The 16,972-nt window shown below is 34.4% G+C and overlaps 1 protein-coding gene across 1 annotated transcript in view; it reads left to right on the forward strand.

Moving 5' to 3' along the window:
• Positions 1–3,879: 3,879 nt before the first annotated feature.
• LOC144356516 (F-box/WD repeat-containing protein 4-like) overlaps positions 3,880–16,972 on the forward strand; it is a 68,856-nt gene continuing 55,763 nt past the window's right edge. Inside the window, exons 1-2 of the mRNA XM_085504288.1 lie at positions 3,880–4,388; positions 14,277–14,372. Of these exons, the coding sequence (XP_085360414.1) occupies positions 4,087–4,388; positions 14,277–14,372 (398 nt within the window). The 5' untranslated portion in view covers positions 3,880–4,086. The remainder of the gene's footprint in view (positions 4,389–14,276; positions 14,373–16,972) is intronic.

Below are 16,972 nucleotides of genomic sequence, written 5' to 3' on the forward strand. Positions count from 1 at the left end.
ATCGATGATGCTGATTGATTTTTAATCGCAGGAAGTGTTTTCCCCATGCAGTTCATTATGTATTATGATGCTTCCTGTCACGCCGTTGCGTCACAATGTGTTATAGCGCCACGAGACATACCGCAATATGCAAATACTGAAGTACATGTCCTTATCGGGTATTACCCGGATGCTGCCACGTTAGTCGGATGTACGATAATCGAGCCGATAGTATTGGCACCTTTGTTAATTTGGGAAGTATGAGCAAGCATTCCAGGCGTGCGACTTCAGACATATTTTGTGGGCTTTTTATCGACTTCCCCGCGACTCGTATACAATGCGGCGTAGTAATTGACTTTTACGGAACTGTCAATGAAACTATAGTGTGCACACCTCTGTCTGTCTGAATAATAGGATCTAATTTATCATCTCCCTGGACCCTCCACGTTGTGGGAGTTCCCGGCGATAACTTGTTGAACTCGAAATCAATGTAGCTTCCGATAACCGCCGGCACGGGATCCGACTTTTAACAACTTGACATCCTGGGGGCAAACGTCATAATCGGGGCGGCATGCCCAGCGCCAACAACTACACCGTGCTATCTATTTCCCTTTCTTTCTATATTGCGATCATGACTTAATTTGTTACATTGGTTCCTTCCGCCGTATTCAAACATCGCTAATTTTATCGCAAATATGCGAAACTATTTACGGGCGCCATTCCGACACTATGACGCAAGCGGGTACAGCGGGTCTACATCCCGGTCTTCATTCGTATCCGACTTAAAATATCAAAACACTATATATCAACAAATATACTGTTAATTTATTGGCAAATTGTAATTTATTATTCAAATATAAGGATCATCCATGCTCCACATAGCGCATACTCATGAACGCAAAGTCTAGAGATAATGGACCCCGAATTATTTACGACACTGCGACAAACTGTGTGTGACAATTGTCAAGTAGGTATTATTATAAAGTGTTTGATTATATGTGTCACTAGCCAACAACGTTAAGCAGTAGAATAATATTGAAAAACGAGTTGCGTGTCCATACACATGATTGAAATATGTGGCTTCTTAACAGTTTGGCGATCATAACCACGATATTATTACAAAGACGCTGTTCGCATAGCACGTATTAGTATTGAGACGGATTACTGAGGTATTTCAAAATATGGTAGTAAATGACATGCTTCCATGCATCGTGGGGGTCGTTTCGTACCAATCACGGTTTTTTACAATTGATTGTTTTCATAGGAATATTTATATAACTGTTAACCTCCCATTAAGACAAAAACGTGTATATTAGCACGTGGTCTGAATATGATATAGTTATTTAATATGTACTGCGGGTAATCCCGTGTGAACCTGTTCAGTGTCAAGCTATTCAAGTCTTGGCGCGGTCACTGCTGACAACGGAGATAGTGTATGGTAGAATTTATCCTCTACAGTATTGCATTTATGTGTCATAATGAATTCACCAAAACGGGTGACCTACTACCAATAAACGGCAGAGAATAGCTAACCCGCGGAGGGGATAATGTTAAATATTCAGGTCACAGAAACAGTCATATTGACATATCATGGGCACTTTTCGGCACGAACCACCGAGAACACGATAAGGTTATGGCCCAACATGCAGCTTACATGAAGATTCCAGGTTGGCGGTCAAATATTCTGCAACGAATATCAAACAAGCTGTCCGACGTGACATTTAATTACCACTCGTCAGTGACTCGTCGGTTTGGATGATAATTGAATGAGGAGTGAAATCGACATATGTTATGACGAATCTGGCCACGTACAAGAACGCATGTTCTACACACATCAACAAGTGGGTATTTTAGTTACCGTCCATGGTCCGAGACATATATAAGAAAAAATCACCATGTTAATGGCGTGAAGGTATCTGTATCACTAGAATACCAAAATACAACAAAACACTATAAAAAAAAAACGTGGTGCGTATCGACTGATTATCTTGATGGGTACTTCAGGGTCTGACCAATTAAAAAAAGTAGTCATGATAAGTGGCGTAGGATATATCGCAGGTGAATCAGACATCACATTGCGCGTAACTTAGAATTGCCCGGAAGCTGAGATTGGAAGGCCCTACCTTGGAAACTAGACATAATTTATAGGTGATATAAATTTCAATGTGCAAATATTTCAAGTAGGCCCAATTTGAGTCTTTTGTTTTTTTTCTACCAACTTGACCATTTCTTGTTATTACTGTGTACGCTGTTTCAGTTTAGTAAGCTGCAGTTAAACCTGCTACTGTTAACTCGTACCGAAACGAGGAAAACTTCAGATTCTTTATTTACAGTCGTTTATCATTAAAAACAAAACATACCAATATATGTTACTGTCTCTATGATTTAGCAAGTCAATTAAGATTTGCAAGTATTTAATCAAACAAAAGTAGGCGAAGATAAGGCAACTAGTGCGTGACCCAAAGTAGCCCCGCGGCACGTGCAACGGCGTTTACATTTCGACCACACTGGAACCGACTTCTGAAAAAAGCGTGTATTTAATATTGGTTTAAGTTGAAGGGCGTTTACTGCGACAATCGCGGTGGTAGTGAGTGCACTGTGCGTGCGGTAACGCTATTGAGAGGTGAGTTACTGAAACGATCTATGGGGCTTAAAAACAATATATTGTTGCTGGTCACTTGTGGAATTGCTACGCATCGTCAGTGATCGACCCCCTTCGTCTGCTCCTATGACACTCACATTCTTTTCCGGCAGGTGTTCATCGTATAATGTACACCAAAGTAAAACTCGATTTTATAGTACGTATAAACTCACCATGTGACGTTAACTGGCCGCATCTCAACGTGTGGTTATACAAAAGGCGGAGTGATAAGCTTATATGAATATCTTTTTGACAGTAGCTACACCTCTTTACTCCTCACTCTTCGTTGATTCAGACTCCGTAGAAGATACTGACAATCCCACAACGTCGTCCCGGTAACTGAACACTTCAGCCAACAAGCAACGAATTTATCCAGAGGGCACGCCTACAACATTGATTGCCCTTCTATATTCCCGGCGACAAAAATAGTTTGTCCGAGGGCTTCCGGAAACTCGCAAATAAAGCGGTGAATGGTGTTCCGAGTCGTGTCACCAAACGTCACGACGACGCAGCACTGTATCCCCCCAAAAGTGAAACCGCCGTTACCCCAGCTCCATAGGAGTGACACCTCTTAAATCACGTATTCCAATAGTCCGATGATGATGAAATTACCGAAAGCCGATTTTTTACACGCTAGTGTTCATCCTAGCATATAATGAGTTTTCGATTACCCAAAAGGCGCCAAGCTTCTCCTTGCCTATAAAAAGGGAAAATCCTCAGCCTTTCGTCTTTTATGTCCGCGATTCATCGAAAAACAAACATCAGATGAATACAGGTTCACAAGATGCGGCGGTCGTATACCGAGTAAAACACAACTCCCTGTTCAGTGGTATGCATGTCAATACAATGAGCATGAATGAGATACGGGTCATGGTTCTACTTGGTCGGTGGGGGCAATCTATATACGCGGTCTTTTAAAAACTCAAAAACCGTGTAGCATCCAATTCTTACGGTCAGTGTAATGTTTATAGTTTAATTTTTGCTGCCGGTGTTTGTCAAGTACCCACGCCCTTGTTTGCTTTTGGTTCAGATTATGTTACTACGTGTTATGTATACCCAACACAAGGGGAGATACACATACTGATCTAAGGACGGTATATTTTATCTAATTCATGTAAGACAAAAATAAGCACTCGACGTTACGCTGATACTATTTCACAATACCCGTATCACGTACCATGACACGAAGTTTTTAAAACTTCCGCGCGGTGGCGCTCTTTTTTTAAAAACTTTTTTTTTCTCTGTGAGCGATTGGAGGGAAGAGGTAACTAACAACCGAACTTCAGACATAAACAAAATGGCGTCTTTTTAGATTTCTTTATAATGTTCCAGATCTTGCGAAATCCCATTGGAGTCTTTCAAAATGACTTGAATGTGGTCACACTTAAATATAGCGAGGCACAAATGACTATAAGTGTGACAGCCATCTGTTTTCGGAGAATAATCAGTTCAACAATTGGTATTTTATGAATTCGTTTTGCGGAAGTCGTCGACGACAGAGTTCGCAGCTGTCCGCTTATTTTGATTTCTGTAATTTTGCGCAGCAGTCCGATCGTGTTTGTAAGATCGGATTGAATATGAAGCTTTATCTGTTAGACTTGCCGGATGACATTTTGTTCGAGGTTATATCGTATTTCGACATTGCTTGTTTAGGACGCGTTACTCTTGTCTGTCGTAAGCTGTATCGGTTATGCCAGCAAGATATTGTGTGGCGTAGGTTATCACGTCATCTTGTCAACATTGGGAAAGACGAGCATCTCAATCAAAGGTAATAAATACAGTACTGTTTTTTGGTGTTACCTCTGCATGTCATGTCCGTGTTCTTGTCAATATAATATATTTATGTTTGTTATTTTTCGCTATACTGCACGGCACCGCCCCTAAAAGTAATGACTACAAGAGCCCCTGACTTTCTCTCGAGTTTGTCTTTTTTTTTTGACTCCCACTCAATATTCGATTTGTGTAGAAAAATTGTGTTGTTTTTGTTTGTGTGGAAAAAAAGATATAATATCACCCAATCAGGAGATTTTTTCTTATTTTCCCATGTATGCCAAGAACTCCTTACTGAATTGTTTTCAAACACTTCAAAATGACCTCCTAAAATCTAGGGTCTGACTCTGACCCTAAATTGTCTTGCGTTCCAAAGAAAGTCTCCATCTAATGGGGACAATGCATTTTTTGTTGCCCTACTCTGTATCAGAAAGTGCCACTCCCACTCCTCAACCCCAAATTGGGATATGAACTCCTACTTCATTACTTTTATTGAGTGATTTGTTTGATTGCAAATGGCCTAGTAAAACTTTTTGAGGCCATATAATATAAATATTCTTGTCACTATTCTAGATTTTATTTTAAATGTGAATCAAATGATGTTTATGAGGTGGTGAATGCATCTCAAATCAGTGATATTAACAACATATTATAAAAAAAATTATTATTGATTTATCCACAGGCCCTATAGAGCCTATAGTTCATCATGGGGTAACTAGTAATTATTTTACATTAGAACAGTGTTTGTAATTCGGAATTTTATAGTGTTTTCTTTTGCAAAAAACAATATATTTTTTTGCTAATCTTGAAATCTGAGTAAATTTGAGATTATAGAAAGATCAACTTGCTTTGGATTGTCTTACTTTGGGATAAGATGTAACTTGAATGAACTGTGCGGAAGATTATGAGAGTAAATACAGCTTTTTAAATTTCTTGAGAAAAAAGACATGAATGAGTGTTTTATTCAGTGTGCTGCTGGTCATCAGGGCCATGATGTCAAACTGATCAAACATTACCAATCTAGGATGGCAAGTTAAAAAGCATCTTTTATGTGAATGGTGGGGCTAATCTGCACTGGCTCGGAAGGTTGTAAATGATTAGCTAGTTTGAATTTCTAATTTGCATAACATTACTGAGAATGAACGTGCATTCAACGCCACAAGTCTTTTGTTTTTTTAGCCAATCAGAATTCATCTTCCGAGCCAGTGCAGATCAGCAGGAATGGTGGTTTAACTTTTGTCCCTTTTTAGAATAAATCTGCATAATTAATGTTCCTAAAAAAAATTGGAAATCACATCCATTTTACAGGCTTGGGCATGGTCTGAATTTTTGTGAATCTTTTTGAATAATTAAATAGAAAATTTAGTGTTCTTACCTTTGATACATGTATAAAAAATAGCATAAAAATCTTAATACAACTGCACTCTCGATTCCGGCTTCAGGGTTAAAGATTTCTTGACAAAAATTGAAAACATAAAAAGTACTAACAATTCAACAAGACGGTGACTGACTTCATTGTTTCAACCAGCTGGTCCAAAACGGCATTGCTCCTAATCCTATTCAATTGTTTCGACCACATGTCTAAAAAATATTCACAGCTATTTATTGTTTGTTTCGTAGCTCATCCAGCGTTTACATGTGACCAAAATCATTCGATTATGGTGAAACTAAGTTTAATATTATTTGCATTTCATAACAATTCACCAAAATTATTTTTTGTATGTTATTATAATCACTACTGAGTAATAATCAACAATTGCAACACTTTGAAAACAAGTAAGTTATTCACTTGTGAAATGCAACATGACCGGATTGTGCTACTGTACCATGATCATTTGCTACTAAGCAATTACATTTGTGTTTATTTTTATTTGAAACTTCTATTAGAATATACTTTTTGTTACCAACAAAATTAAAAAAATAAATGCATATTCCATTAAATATACTGAGTATTTTTTTTATCATGTGTTTTTTTGATTTACTGTAATTTTTCAATATTTTGTGACACCTATTTTAGAACCAAATTAAGGCCTTTGACTCTTCCTTGACGCCTAAATTAGAGTGACTCCTATTGAAAAGATTATACAGTGTATTGTTTGTTTTGTGCATGTATTGTGGGGAAAAAATGACCACGCTCATTAATTTTTAGTGATTGCAATATGTACCGTACGTAATAATATAAACCGCACCTCAAACTTGAGTGTTTGACCCAAATTTTTAAATTGACACATTGTAATATAAACCGAGGTTCATATTAGTTTTTTTACAGTATACTGTAAATTTGATTGTCAGTGAAAATATGCGATATTTTGTAGCAGTGGAACATTTTGTGGTGTTCTGCAACACAGTGATTGTCTGTGACTTTCGCAGAATTTTGTCTACATGAAATACCATGAAATCCTGAAATTGTGTAGATATCTAGCAGTGTGAATGACTGGTTCATTCCAACCAGTCACTGCTCAAGTGCATGAGTGCAAAATATAAACAAATGTGACATCATATAAGGAGTGTTCTCAAATTGGGAAAGTTTACCCAAAAATGTGAGTCACGTAGGATCATGCCTACTAAAGTAGTAGAATTTTTTTGATGAATGAAAACACAAAAACAAATTATTAATGTTGACTATCTAGATAAAAATAGTCTTTTGACCCCTCCTCTGACCTTTCCTTTTTAGCCATCTCCAACAATTTGACAACATCCCCAAGAGGAAAAGATTGACGCTTTTAAGATAGTTACGAAAAAAACATGATTTACCCATTTCGAATTTGTCATGTGACCATTTGGTGTGACAAATACTGATAAATTAGAAATGATATGTACATTACAGTAGTTTTGGAGTCTTTGTATGTCCTGTGTCATAGTACGCTATTTGCCACCTTGGATTGCCATACAATTTGCAAGCAAAATGGCAGCCATTGATGGTTATTGCTACCATAACCTAAGGATTTGTCAACATGCTTGTTCAATGACTACTGCATTTAAAAACAGTTGTGTAACTGATCTTGGAAATACTATAAAATACTTTATTTTAGCTGGAATAAATTTGAGTGTTTTGTATGGAATTTATTTTCACTGATTTTTTGAATGTAAAATATAGGAAAATAGGTATATATTCACTGGATTTTATTTTTACTGAATCATTCCTTCAGCAAAAATAGCGAAAATTAATTCCAAGCGAAAATAAAGTATTTTACAGTAATAAAATTTGTTCAACTACTGTATAATATAGTTGGCACCAATCAGGTCTTGACTTTGCTAAGCTGAATACTTGACATGCATTTATAATTTGAGTGCTATACCAAAATACTGTACCAAATGATCATCAGTTCTAATTGTTATCAAAATTTTTGAAAAATATGGAGAAAAATGATGCAGACTAATTTTATAATGGGCGACAATAGTCGACTTTGGCCCGCAAATGGTTTAACACTTTATTGTATTCCAAAATCCATCTGAAATGTTGCTGTTTTCACCTGTTTGATAAGTGGAATGTTTTTTTTTTTCTGTTCCTGTTTGACAGCAGTGATTATTTATTGATTTTGATACAGAAAAATCACAGTGATATGAACAAAAACATGTACACGTATAGAAAACACTTGGGTGACACAAATCATATTTCCTTGATTAAATACCTGGCTAGGATGCAAAGGTCAAGAGTTTATCATCCGACCTGCGGGTTCACCGCTAGAAAAGAATGTGGGTCATGTTGAATATTAGCAAAATGGTGTTCGTAGTTTTATTTGTTTTTCACTGTATGGTGAAATTATTTCCTGTTTAAATTGATTTTTAATTTTTTTTTTTAATGTAGAATGTTTTATTTTTCCATGAAATTTATTTTCACAAAATTGATTGGATCAATTGGATGGGGATCAATGAATTGCATTGGTTTAGTGTTGGTCATGGCTAACACACATTTGAAACAAGAGTTTTTTTAAAAAAATTTTTCAATTGTGAACCTCCAATGTTCACACATTAATTTAACCGATTTTCCAATCCGCCAAAGTAGGGTTTTACACTATAGACAAATTTGTAAAGATATTGTTTCTATGGAAACAAATTCAGGTAACCTTGATTTTTATTGGATATTGCTGTTATTTATTTGATGGAACCTTACATTCACAAAAATAAAAAAAATTGTAATGCTTTTTCAAATTTACACATATTTTGCTACTTGGCCCTATTTATCATTTAATTATGACATAATCATGTCATCACAATTTCATGCTGCTTAGATGTTGTATTTTATCGGGACCATATTCATGTACCAGGTAAGTCAACTATTTTTGGCCACATTTCGTCTGGCTTTCAAATGTGCAGCATAATGCTGCCATATCATCTCGATTCAAGTTTGTAATATTGAAAATTACCGGTAAATTAGACAAAATAAATCTCTAATTTATCCGTTGAAGTCTAGTTAATAAGTATAATTTTCAATTCTGACAAGACAAAATATTATTTTTTTTAGTTTATTTGAGTCTTACTAAGTTACTGTACTGTATAATCTTAAATTTTGTATCTAGTGCATGTTTATTCAAACCAGGAGTGGATAATATGTAAAGGGGGTAAAAAACAGTGATAACCAGATGTTTTCAATAGTACACCTGAATATATCTTGAGTTGTTGGTCTTCCTGCCATCCATGTGTATTGAGGTATGACTCCTTGTATCACTATTATGTCAGCACTTGCTTGTAGTATGGCATTATTGTAAATGTAAGTTGAGATACCATTATCAGGGTTCAAAGTTTAAAAGTAGTCTTACCCAAGGCTCAATGACTAGTTATGCTTGTCTTCAGGGCTGTATTTCTGAATAGTAGTTTAGTCTATGCGGAACCAGGAAATAGATCAGGAAATAACTGCAGGTGTTATTTAAGTTATTTTATATTGACTAACTACATGTAACTTTATACATGACAATTTTTCTGTGGAATTTTGGTGCAACATTTTGCAAATTTGTATGTACCGGTACAGTTTTTTTTTTGATAATTTTATTTCCCATATATGGACTGATTTTACTTTTGCTGGCCTTGTCATTGCATGGAATGGGTACTGACTGAATTAGGCGATGTTGTCGCGTGTGTAATGTCCACCTTGTCAGTAAATGAATACCTAGGTACATGAGGTGTACCAGTGGGTGACATTTGTAGCATGATAGACAGATCTTTGATTAATATCTGTATTATTATCAATTGGAAAGGACTAAAGATCAGTTCCGACACAATACATGCATCATCAACTCAAATAAATGCTTGAGTTGTTAGATCCGGTAAATTCGAATGGAATTTCAAATATGTTGAGTACCAGATCTTTGCCAAACATGGTCAGCCATCTGTGCCACCCAACTGTTGATCAGTGCTACAAATTGTTATAAATGCAATAGTCATCACAAGTCTGAATGATATGTTTTTAGTTGTCCAAAATATGGAATACACTCCAATTTATTGAAGTGCATACCTAATAGAAGTGTATTTCTAATTCTAATGCATCTCTGGTAGAAGTGTATTTCTAATTCTAATGCATCTCTGGTAGAAGTGTATTTCTAATTCTAATGCATCTCTGGTAGAAGTGCATGTAAACCAACAGTTGCATTTATTCAGCGAAAATATCGAAAATAAATAGTGAAAATTTAGTATTTTACATATTTAACTTGTTTTGACAGAAGACAAAACTATCATAAGCACATACGTGTACACAAATATGGTATATATCTCTTTCACAAGATATCACCATTTTTATTTTGGCCTTGCATATTCGTATTGGAAATTAAAGGAATGCTGTTTCAGAATGAAATATGTCTGTCCTTGTCCATGTCGTCTGGATTGTTACTTGTCAACGTTTTTTTGGTGGTTACTCAAAAATCATTTCAGTCTGAACTTAAATGGCGATTGTATTTGCATCGTACATACACATGTTTCACCATATTAATATAACAGAGATAATGTCTTTGTTGTGTTGATAAAATACCAAGGTGTAACTACTAGTATCGGTAGCGTCAAGTATACTCAAAGTCAGTATTTAGTGCACATTGTGGCCAGATCTTATATTGTATTTGTGCTTGTAACTAGAAAAGCATAGTGTGAAAAACTTGCACATGTGATGACTTCTATACTTCAATTTTGATGACATATGTTATTTTGAAGTTATTGTGTAATAATTTCTTCATTAAATCAGATTTTTGTTATAGTTTTATGAAATTAGGATAATAATGTTCACTGGTTTACTGTTGCTTAACCTTTTCACCACCAGTTCCCTCTTTTCATCACAAATTCACAAAATAGTCCGGTTTATAGTCTGCACTTTCTTTTAGTATATTGGGAAAAACAAAGTGAATTTTTTATGTAAAAACTGAAAATCGATTCAAATTTTTCTGTTGGCTTCAAAATTAGGGTTCATTTCCAAAAAATATTTACGAAAAAAGTGCAGAAAAATTTTGGTGAAAAAGTCTGGTGGTGAAAAGGTTAAAAAAAAGTGAAGGCATGCTCTTTTTATTCATCACAGTGTTCATGTTATGTGAAAATTCAGTCTATAAACATTTTGTTGGTGAATTAGCTAATGGTGCATTACTACATTGCCCAACACAAAGTAGTAATCTTATTTGAAAATCGTGCTGTCATTATCATTGTTGTAACATTTCTTGAACAGGAGTTAATGGCGTCTTGTAAAAAATACTTGATGAAGTGTACATGTAAATTGAATCAAGGTAATCAAAAAAAGTACACGTAACTGATTACTTGCATCTTTAGAATCCAGAAAGAAGATGAAAAAAGCAACTAATGAGCAGTCCCCAACAACGGTTTACCTATAATAAGTTTGTTAGATCATTCAAGCTGCCATTTTGATGAACACAAAGTTAGTCTTGGATTTCAGATTCTAGATTTAGTCTCAGATTGAGGAAACAAATAAACTGAATATATTATTGCGTTAATCCTAGTAATACTTTGCAGTATTCAGAATATGCTATATTATATCACTTTATAAGCCTTTAGAAAATTCATTCCTATTCAATATACAATGTACTTTGGGTGGATCTTTCTCAGATTTGTTCATTTTGTGATGATAACTTCAATTCTCAAATTTCAGTGAATATTTTCCACCAAAATGGTGGATGCAACATTTTGCACATTTGTATATTTTCTATAATTTAATTCTTCAATAGTTTTTACCAGATGAACTTAATTTCCCATCAGCTATCAGTCTTCATCAACATTTTGTAAAAATATGGAAAAATTAATGTAGATTATTTTATGATTTTAACATTTCAAGAATTATTGATGGATGAATTTAATCATGTGGAAATGCGAGCAAAGTTGAAAATTAAAGTTGGTCCACTATGGTAACGCATTACTTGTGTTGTATCTGTAGCTGGTGTACAACATATTTTAATAACAGGTGTCATTTATAGTAAGTTGTAATACACCAGCAGCTACAAATCAACTGTTCGTTAATGTTTTGATTGACACATGTCAGTTTTCTTAGACATCATCAATCACAAAACTTTTGATAACTTAACAAGTTTGTAATATTTCATTGATTTCTTGACCAGGGCAATAAAAATAGTTGCCTTGTACGTCAGTAAAGAAAACGTGTAGTTATGTTATTAGGTTAAGTGTCTATTCGACCTGTTTTTCGTAGACGCACCACCATATTTTCGCTTGGACACGTGTAGTAAAATCAGTCTGAACTGTTTTTCAGATTCTTTTCAAAGAACGGTTTGCCAGTATAATGTTGAATTGTTTTGGCCTTTCATACAGTTTATGCTTTGACTTGTCGGTTAAAAAAAATGATTTTCTTGATTTTTACAGTATTTTTCTTTTTATGCTGTTGTTAATCACAAAACCCAAATATAAAAATATATATGGTCATTAAACTACTTTATCATTGGTTTCATTGTAAAATGATTTCATTATGTCTCAAAATTTTGTTCATTTACAAAGTGATGAAAGAATTGTTTGTTATAACAAGATGTGTAATTGTGCTTGTCAAGAATTACTAGGAAATTCTGGTGAATACTACTGTAAAATACTTTATTTTAGCTGAAATTAATTTTCGCTGAAAAGACTTTTTTTGATGTTTTGTATGGAATTTATTTTCACTGATTTTTGACAAGTTTAATTTAAAATGAAGGAAAAAAAGGTATTTTCACTGGATTTTATTTTCACTGAATTATTCCTTCAGCGAAAATAACAAAAATTGATTTGAAGCGAAAATAAAGTATTCAACAGTATTTATTATTTTGTGAAATAATGCTTTAACATGAACTCCTTTGTTTAAAAAAATGTCTATTTCGTCATTTTTTCAGACAGTTCTTCTTTAGAAATATATTTTGTGCTGGTGAAAATAATAACAAAAACTTAATGACATGTGTCCTAATAATAATTTCATAAATATATATAACAAGGTAGCATTATCGTTTAAGGTCATTGTAACCCATAAATGCAGCAAAAGAGGTCATAGGTCAAGAGAAACACAGCTTTTTGGCTGAGTCTAAACATAAAAATAGTCCCAAATAGTCATTCAGCTGCTTGAATTAAAATTAGCCAATTTTTAGTTGCTCCACAAATATTTGAAGTACATGTACATGTATGAAACTTGGTACATAGGTGCTCTGGCGTGATTAGCTTTATAGTTGGAATCAATGTATATTAATCACCTAATTTGCATAAAGTTCTCATTATCTTGATAACCGCATCAAATTTAAATTAAATTCAGACTCCTGGATAATTCACAGACTACAAACTACAGATTTACAATCAAATGTATCATATCAAATTTACTTTAATATTTTTTGTTTTCAGTTCGTACTATATACCGGTAATGATGCTTTCACAATGTGCATCTCAAAAAGTCAAGCTTCTTATATATTACATTGTCTTTTCATTGGTGATGTGTTCAAAAGCTAACCTTAAATTCTTAATTAATTTTAAATATACAAATTTATGCTATATCTACTTCACATACCTCTTTTTTGTAAACTTTCTTTGATTTTCAGTTTGATTCTGTTTGAAGTTTGATTGAAACACGTCAATTATTTCAAATTATCAAAGAGAACTCACAGTTAAAAAACCCTTGAATTAAATCATCCCTAATTCTATGAATCCTCAAAATGTACAGACAGGAATTAAAATTGCATATCACTATGATTTAATTTATTTTTCTTTTGATGTTAGCTCTCAGTATGCTCTTTCCCCCCTAAGGGCATGAATACAGATGTTTTGCAGTGTTTTATGTTATTTTAACCCAGTTCTTGTACAATTTTTCAATAAACATTAAACTTTGCTCGCAAATTTCAATAAACACTCCCTATAGCAGGTTATGAAAATAAATGAAATACGAGTCACACCACCCCCACTCTAGTTTTGTAGTTATCATAACATTACCTGGGTATCATCATTGCAGATCTCTACATATGTAAGCATTTTTTTCTTCACAGAGATTTACTTCAAATAAAATGATATGTTTTATTTGTTTTTGATTCTAAATTAGAAAATTTCATTTATCCGTAAAAATTTAGAAATAGTGAATAAATAAGTATATTTACAGTAACTCATTCATCAGTACTACCGATATGTTAAAAATTAGTCATTTGATTGTTTAATGACCAATCAAGTCATAAATACTGTGTTGAGTCTCTTCAAGGTCCAAGAAATGTGATATGTATTTCCAAGAACTGTGATATAAAAAAAGAATTGGGAACTTTTGGGAACTGAGGATGAGATATTCAGAGAAATTTGGTTTTCAATCCAGCCCACCTTAATACTTTTCTGATTACTCTGTAAGTCATCTGTTTGTTTTAACAGGATTTATGAATGTTTTGTGATGCAGAAAAGTTAAACAAGCAAAATATTGTAATGATAATAATCAATCTGATTTCTACTTTGCTGTTTTTAGAATTGGAAATCTTTCGATCAAGGAGCGGTGCCGGATTGCTTTAAATTGGAAAAATGGAAGATGCCGCGATAAATGTCTTATGAAGTTTGGAATCAAGTAAGTCCTTGTATATTTTTTTTTTATATCTTGTCAGTATCATTGTTCTTTCAGTCTTGGGGGTCAATTAAACAATTGGGTCGTTTGCGTGGGTCATACTTTATATTGCATGTACTTTGGTATTCCGTCGCCTCAGGCACTTAAAATACTGATACCACATATAAACTGCACTGTTTAATTTTGCGTATTAGTGGCCTGTTAATTCTAGAGCTTTTTCGACTGGAATTCTAAACTAAGACTTTATCAGAATAGACATTTTTGTGGTAATGGCTTGGCTCTCGTTAGCAATGATTATCACCGAGCCACTGGCTTTGTTTGAAAATACCTCATGTTTTCTTACATTTCATTGTTTGTGTTGAAGATAATTTGTTGACATCATTCTTTCATGGCCGTTGTTGTAGTATTTGTTTCTTGAAACCTGCTAATGATTTGTTCAAGAACACCTACAAGCAGTAGTAACTTGTATTTAGTTTGATTAGAAACCTGGTTAAAATTTACACACAAAAAAGAAGAGCAAAAAAAAAAACCTTAAAAGAGTTGGAAACTTGAGCTATATTTAAATTATTCAAACAGCACCGAGTAGAGAATTGTGTGGTGCTTTAGCCTAAAAATTTTTTCCAACCTGGGAAAAAGTTGGCAGGGTGAAAGATACCAGTGATCTTTTTATTTTCCTCTTCAACAATACGTACAGAGAATGAATTGTTCAGTATAATTGACAGGATTTGCCTTTTTATCCTCCTTTATAGAAGTTGAAAAAACTTAATTGTGAGTTTTTCACTGCGAGCTTGAGATAATGAGTGTTGGACAAACTGCGGGATCAACACTCTGACATGTTTTCTTGTCTAATAAATAACAGGAAATATAGGCTTTATAAGAAGCTTAAAGCACGCTAAGTTTTCAAATTTCATGCCTCATTTCACACGGAGAAGAAACACAACAATGACATGGTAATCTGTATTTTTGTATTCTGTAATTGAAAACAACCACAGTGTCAGCAATTTAGAGGGCAGAATATCGTTTGCAATTCACTCAGAATATACAAGATGAAAAGCTGGCTTTGTGTTCTGTTGTTCCCCCTTCAAGTCTTGTACCTCCTCTCGTATTCAAGGGTGGGTTATAGTGAAAGGCCTGTGATAGATGCCTGGAGAAAAAGAACTTTTTAACACCACGCTTTACTGAAGGCTTTTCAGACAATATGCTATAGGTTGAATTTTGAATATACCCACACGTACATACATGTATACTAGGTGACTGTTTTATTTCAGACAGCATAGTCTAGTAAGTTAATTGATTCAAGTGACTTGGAAGGAGGGCTGAAATTTTAAATGTTCAGTACTGAATAATAATCATAATAATAAAAAGATTCCGTGGTCTTAGCTACGCTGGTGTGTGTAACATTTTTTGTTGGTCTTGTCTAGGGTGCCAATACTTACCCCTATTTGTTGTATTTATTGCTTGTCTGCATGCTGAATTACGATAGACGCATGTTTGTGTTTAAGTGCTGCCTGTGAGTTGTATTTAAAGTGGTTACATTATCACAACGTTTTGTTAATGAATCACACTTACCCAATAGCCCTGAAACTGGTCTTTATCTTAATCCACATGGACTTTGTCAAGACGTAACAATCCGCTACACGTGCATGCAAGGTTGAGCTGAATCAACTTTTTTTTTTTACCAGTTTTTTCCTCTGAGAATCTGCGTAAAATCACATCAGCTGGTTAGAACTTAGTAAATCTGTCATCGTGCTCATATTCCAGTCTTCTAATAGATGTCAATATTTACTTTGCGATGATCCTCTAATGATAAATAGATTTCAGTTAAACAAGATGACATGTTCCGGCTCTCTATTCAGTGGTATGCCGATGCAATGGTCCCACACTGTGTTGTTCGACAGACTCTTCTTATCACCTATTTGCATAGTCACATGCAGGCAGCACCTTGCTAGTTTATATAGTGTTGTGTCTGCTGGCTGAACCTCTGTTCTTCTAACTGGTTTGTCCTCACTCGGGGGTCACTCTGCTTTTGTTTACATTCATTCCATTTGCTATGATCTGTTATACCGGTTAGTAAGGGAACATCTCAAAAACTCTCAATTCTCGTAATGTTCTATTAATTACAATCTATTGATCGTTTTAATTCTAACATGTAGTTTTTAAACATGTTCCTTCAGAAAAAAAGACTTCAACTGAATGTATGGAATGTATGGAATTAGCAACATTTTTTTTTCATGTTATCGTGCAAACTTGATAGTTTGGCCTTGTACTCATCAATTCGTCAGGATCCCTTTGCCACTTTACTAAGAACCAAGTGCCCAGCAACAGGCTTGGAAAAGGGAGTAATAGTATGTCAAAGTGTTAGAAGCTCATCAATTATCATGTTAACACACTGACAGGGGTAAGTAGCGATGTAAAGTCATCTAGTCAATACTACATTGAGGTATAGCAAATTCATTAGTTGTTTGTTTACCTCTACGTGTTCTGAAATTGTACAAACACATTTTTCAGATTGGTGGAAATTAAGCCCCAGTGAAATCGTAGTGACCAAGGACACTTTAACAGTGATATATGATAGATCAGACGAAGATATGATCAGATTATTC

Source organism: Saccoglossus kowalevskii, chromosome 10 (assembly GCF_978046115.1).
Source record: "Saccoglossus kowalevskii chromosome 10, keSacKowa6.1, whole genome shotgun sequence".
Lineage (NCBI taxonomy): Eukaryota > Metazoa > Hemichordata > Enteropneusta > Harrimaniidae > Saccoglossus > Saccoglossus kowalevskii.